At 37.5% G+C, this 3,731-nt stretch overlaps 1 protein-coding gene across 1 annotated transcript in view; it reads right to left on the bottom strand.

The window, feature by feature from the left end:
* Positions 1–2,295: 2,295 nt before the first annotated feature.
* LOC104499226 (COUP transcription factor 2) overlaps positions 2,296–3,731 on the bottom strand; it is a 6,540-nt gene continuing 5,104 nt past the window's right edge. The window contains exon 3 of the mRNA XM_010142705.1: positions 2,296–2,597. Coding sequence (XP_010141007.1) covers positions 2,323–2,597 — 275 coding nt within the window. The 3' untranslated portion in view covers positions 2,296–2,322. The remainder of the gene's footprint in view (positions 2,598–3,731) is intronic.

Below are 3,731 nucleotides of genomic sequence, written 5' to 3'. Positions count from 1 at the left end.
AAAGACACACACACACACACAAACCCAAATATCAACCCCTTGCGAAACCACCTCATCTTGCTTGCCTTCAGATTTTGGGGTTGGTTTTTTTTGCCTGCTCGGGATAGCACTAAATTCACAAGTGGTGTGTCCGATCCGCTGCCACCGGCCCAGGCAGGTCCCCACCGCCTCAGTGGGAGCTGTGCCTGCGCAGGGATGCGAGAGAGGGCCCTGGAGCTACGCAGGGAAGATGCATGGACGCCTACGCATGTATGTATGCGAGTATACATACAGACATATATCCCATATGGAAAATAGAGAGATGACCTGTGGTCATGCTTTCACAGTCTAAGGTAAAAAAAAAAAAAAAAATCCACTTGAGATTATATATACATTAAAAACCGACTCCTCAGTGCTAGAAGCTAAAGCCACTCCATTTGAAGACCTCTCAATGACAACGATAGATGGCAACTACGGAGTATTTTAAAAAATCACACGTACTTAAAGAAAACTCATTGCGAACAACTGACCTATATTTACAATACTGCTATTACCTTGCTTGAATGATCTTGTGCGCCTATGTCAGACATTTACAAAAGATTTTTCGCCCCGTTCTGATCATAAAATAGATACTGATCTCCAGATTTCTAAGACTTTTTCACAACAATACCTTTCCTACGCAGGCACTTAAGTGTGACAAAAATAAGGGCCTTTTTCTTTTTTTTCTCCATTTTTTTTTCCCCCCTCAGAAAATCCATTTTTAATTAACAGGAGGATTAGATGAATGGGGGTTGATGGTTTACCATTTCAGCATAGGACTTCCTACAACCAGAGATAAACCACGAACTTAAGTCCTCCACCCCCATCCCGGAATTAAACAGGTAAATACGCTACAATACATCTGCTACAAACTTACTGTGACAAGTAAACAAATCAATCGCCTATGGACTTAGATGACTGCAAACTATAGAGAAGTAACGTGGTTTCTGAAAGACATTTATGACAGCCAAACAAGTTTCAGATATCAAATAATATTTTAATTTCTGAATACTTTCAATTTTCCTTGGAATATAACACACAAAGACTCGACCAAACAGTTCAGTTATTATAACTTTTACAGTATACAGAAATGTTGCACTTAAAAAAAAAAACCTTCAGTTTTTTTAAACACAAAACTGTAAACTCTAAGATACTGAATCAATCACGTTATCTATAAGTGCCAACAGTGTTATTTTGTCATGCTGATTTCAATGGTATTTTTTAAAAAGGGAAAATATCAACAATTATTATAATACAAAGGGCTTGCAAATATACAAACAGATAGAGGAGTTTAATAACAATTCATGATGAACTATGTGGAACCCAATTCAAATTACAAAAGTTCACTTTGCGTGTTTGTTTGTTTTTTAAATCAAAAACCGCAGTGTGTCTTGGACACAAATTCCTTCTACCTAGAATAAATCCCCACAGTTCATTTTCTGTCCGAAATATCAAAAACCCTAGAGTTGGGGGGAGTTATATGACACGTGTGGTTCATTCGGGTCTATATAATTATAGCTCTCTCAGCTTCAAGCTAGATTTTGGGTCACCACCTTAAGTGCGCTTCCATCATTGTGTTGTTGAGGGTTTGTGGTTTTTTTTTTTTTCTCTTTTCCTTTCTTCCTATGATACTTTCGTGGACTCAGTTTTAATTCTTTCAGAACATATATTTTAAGGATACACAGGTTTTTTTTTTTTAAAGAAGCCAAGGTTATATCAAAAATTATTATAGAACCACAGAATAAACTGGTTTGAAACCAGAAAAATACAAAAAAGAACAGCTATAGGTACATAGACACATAGGACAATTAATAATTTGGAAAAAAAAGACTTACTTTCTTCCGTTCTGCTAATTTTCTCCAAATTTCCTTTAAATGCACTTTAAGCGAGATTTTTTAAAAAGTTTACCCCAGAAAAAGAAAAAAAAAAAAGAAAAAAGAAAAAAAGAAAAAGCCCACCATCATTTCTTTTCTTCTTTCTCTTTCTTTCTTTCTTTTTTCTTTCTCTCTTTTTTATTTTTTACAAAAAAAAAGATAAGTAGCAAGTTTTTATTCTGAACGACACGGGAGTTTTTAATGCATTCTGTAAAAGTTCATTTGACAGTCTCTTTTTTTAATTCACAGTCCATTAATTTTTTCCTGTCTTCTCTTAGCAAACTTGTAACATCCTTTTACACCCTTTCTTAGCAGAAGGAAATTTAAGAAACAACCAGAACCCAAATGTCATTTGCTTTCCTTTCACTCTCTCTCATCTCCCTTCTCAATTTTTAATTTTTGATTTTTTTTTCTCTCTCTCTCGAATATTTTATTGAATGGACATATAAGGCCAGTTAAAACTGCTGCCAGACAGTAACATATCCCTGATTAGGGTTTCTATGGGGGTTTTACCTACCAAACGGACGAAAAACAATTGCTCTATGACAGAAGAGGAGACAGTGCGAAGGGAGGGGAGACGTAGTAATAGCTTCCCGAATCGTGTTGGCTGGTTGGGATACTGGCTCCTAACATACTCTTCCAAAGCACACTGTGACTTCTCCTGTAAACTTTCAACATGGGCTACATCAGAGAGACCACAGGCATCTAGAAGAAAGTGTATTAAAAAAAAAAAAAAAAAAAAAAAAAAAAAAAAAAAAAAAAAAAAAAAAAAAAAAAGAAAGAAAAGAAAAAAAGAAAACAATCATCAGATTAAAAAGTTGTTTGTTTTTTTCTTTTAATTTTTAATTTGATCTTTTTTATTGCTAGAATTAAGTGTGGATTGTGCGCCATCACCTCGCCCCCCAGAGTTTAAGTAGGTTTTACCAAAAGGGACAATCTCCCTCTTTCTGTGGATATGTGTGTGTGTTTGTATTTCTATCTCTTCTGGAGGGTCTCCTTTAGGACTGAGAATCTCCAAGATTCGAGATTTCTACTGGCACGCCAGACCTGCAGGGTTGACAAGGAGGTGCTGGCCAAGCGCAATTCTGTATATCTATATTTTTAGGGGGAAAGGCTGGGGGGGCGGGGAAGGCTTGAGTTGAAAGGGGGGGAAGGGGAGCCACTATTTCTCCCCCCTTTGGAAAATAATTGGGGAGAGCCTAACCATGTGATGAGAAGGAATACTAATAATAGTGAGAGAAATCATAATAATAATCAAAAACTGGCCCAGCCAAAGATAATGGCGCCCCGGATCCAGCAACAGATTCTCCCCCAAAGAAGACAACGCGTTTTTCTTCAGTCTTTGAAACTGATTTAAGTGGCCCTTTAAAACTGATCTTGTCAGTTTAGCCTATTCAGGGGCAGCCATGCAAACTGTGATCTCTCTGTTCATTTGAGCTGTTTCTTTTCCCCCCTCTTTTCTTTTCTCTTTCTTTCTTCCCCCCCCTCCACTCCCCCCTCTTTTTTTTTCCCTCTTCTTCTTCTTTCTAAACCTAAAGGCCCTTACAAGAAGAAAACTCCCTGATAGGGTCTGGACATTTTTTTTTCTTTTTTTTCCTGATACGCTAAAATACAATAAGTTCCCTTTAAATCAGAGACGTCTGTGCTGAAAGAGCACAGGTTGTGACCTGACCTCCCTGTGGCTTTCCTAGGCACAGGGCTAACACATGCATATTCTGCGAGTCATTAGAACCCAGATTTTTTTTTTCTCTTAAAAGAGGCTGCAGCAAACATTATATGCATCTATGTGTGTCTGCTTTACATCAGGGAGCGTTATTGGGGTGCTGCAGAAGCTGCCTG

This window comes from Buceros rhinoceros, unplaced genomic scaffold (genome assembly GCF_000710305.1).
Source record: "Buceros rhinoceros silvestris isolate BGI_N320 unplaced genomic scaffold, ASM71030v1 scaffold7219, whole genome shotgun sequence".
Lineage (NCBI taxonomy): Eukaryota > Metazoa > Chordata > Aves > Bucerotiformes > Bucerotidae > Buceros > Buceros rhinoceros.
This window is presented reverse-complemented; position numbering and strand designations above follow the sequence as displayed.